The sequence below is a fragment of the Hordeum vulgare genome, chromosome 3H (assembly GCF_904849725.1).
Source record: "Hordeum vulgare subsp. vulgare chromosome 3H, MorexV3_pseudomolecules_assembly, whole genome shotgun sequence".
Taxonomy (NCBI): Eukaryota; Viridiplantae; Streptophyta; class Magnoliopsida; order Poales; family Poaceae; genus Hordeum; species Hordeum vulgare.
The window spans coordinates 80,163,480-80,165,290 of NC_058520.1; the positions used below are offsets into that span (position 1 = coordinate 80,163,480).

At 55.5% G+C, this 1,811-nt stretch overlaps 1 protein-coding gene across 1 annotated transcript; it reads right to left on the reverse strand.

Annotated features, from left to right (window-relative positions):
- Window positions 1–443: 443 nt before the first annotated feature.
- Window positions 444–1,597, reverse strand: LOC123439566. Its single transcript, XM_045116262.1, has one exon. The coding sequence runs from the start codon at window positions 1,481–1,483 to the stop codon at window positions 731–733; it is 753 nt and encodes a 250-aa protein (XP_044972197.1). The 5' UTR covers window positions 1,484–1,597; the 3' UTR covers window positions 444–730.
- Between the last annotated feature and the right edge of the window lie 214 nt (window positions 1,598–1,811).

Sequence of the window (1,811 nt, forward strand, 5' to 3'; positions counted from 1 at the left end):
GAAACTCAAACTCCTAAACCACTTCTCTTCCTTTGTCATCAAGACAACAAAAAGGGAAACGACACCGGGAAGTTTTTTTTTCCTTTCTTTTGTCTCCCTTTTAAGCTTGGTCGTCTCTTGTAAAAGTTCAAATCAACCAATTCTAGCTGAGGTTGTGAGTCATAGTGGTCAAAAAGGTAGCAACCATAAAGGATGACGAGTTTCTGCAAATATTGTTGTACCATCCGACACATCCAACAAACATGCTAAAGCGAGTCGTCCTACACAAAATTCAAGGACAATTATCCAACTCAACATTTGTCTTCTTCTTTCTTTATCATGCACTACTAGCTCGGTTTAACATAAACATTTTTTTACGGAACATAAACAATTGTTACTACTAGTAATCTACCACGTGGATCGAGTAGTTCTTTTACTTTATATATACTCCTGCAGTTTACAGATTCAAATTGAAGCATCGAAGAATATATTCATCTTAGCATGTAAACAGCAGAGGACTGTTTAAACAAGATCCGGGGAAAATTTACGGGAAAGACAGAAAAATCTCTCTCAAATTAACAGAAACCAGAGCAAACTGATTAAATGCGACATCGACAATTGACTGGTGTACAAGGACAAGCGTCAACACACAAGACTCATGCATGCGGCGTGTCTAGAGTCTAGACACTCCTGCCAGCCGGCGGCCGGGCGACCGGTGGCCGCCTCGGGCTCCTCCGAGACTTCCCCTTCACTAAACGATGCCAGCGGCGACGACCGGACGTGGGGAACGCCCAGTGTACGAGCCGGCAGCGTAACCGTCGTTCTCCGGCGTGGCGGCGACGCTCTTCTGGGCGCGCAGCTGCTCGTAGAACCTCCTGATGAACTCGTCGGCTTTCCTGTCCACCTGCTGCTCGCCCGGCGTTTCGTTGCCCGGCGCCGAGAACGGGGAGTCGGCGATGCGGAGCTGCCTCGTCCCCGGGTTGGGCCTGGCCCCGGACCCGGAGGCAGATGAATACCACGGCGCGGGCGACGGCGTGGCCGTGGCCGCCGCCATCACGACCGCGTCGTCGTCGAAGGGGTGGCCGCCCTCGTTGAGCATCTCGAACACCTTCGCGATGTCGGCCGCGTCGTAGCTGTAGTAGTACCCGGGGTCGTCGTCGTTGTCGTTGCGGTGGTGCCGGCCCTTGGCGGCGGCGGAGAAAGGGGTGTTGCTGCAGCTGAACTCGACCTCGCGGCGGCTGCGCGAGGGCTCGTGCACCGCGAGGGCCGGGTCAAGCGCACGGCACGAGAAGGACGACGACCTCGCCGAAGAAAGGCCGCCGAGGACCTTGCCGGCTTTCTTGCCGCGGCGGAGGAGGAGGCCGAGGTCCATGGCCAGCTTGCTCCCGGACGGAAGCACGCCACGCCGGAGCATGTAGAGCACGGCGCGCACCACGCGCCACAGCCGCCTTGCCACGCTCTTCCGTTGGGTGGTCGCCGTCGGCACGACGTCCTTACCAGCCATTTTCGGTGGAGGGGGGAGAGGCGGAGAGATCGAGGAGAGGAGAGCGAGATTGAGGATGGTGACCACGGTGGGCTGCTTCAGCTCACTAGCTCGCACCTGGTGGTTGGAGGAGGGTCGGGGGCCGCAGCTCTATCTTAAAGGAGGTAGGAGTAGGAGAGTTCCCGTACAGAAGAAAGAGGTAGGACCGTAGGAGCGCCAAGCGTCAGATATTTCCTTGATTCAAGATTCACGCCGGGAGTGATTAGTCTTCACTCGGCCTGTGTACGGCATGCGGCCAGCCGTTTTCCCGTTTTCCTTTCCTTTTTATGTTAGAGCAACGGGAAACGTT

What these genes read in the sequence shown, in the direction of transcription:
- LOC123439566 (XM_045116262.1), bottom strand. Translation starts at nt 1,483, where the DNA reads ATGGCTGGTAAGGACGTCGTGCCGACGGCGACCACCCAACGGAAGAGC.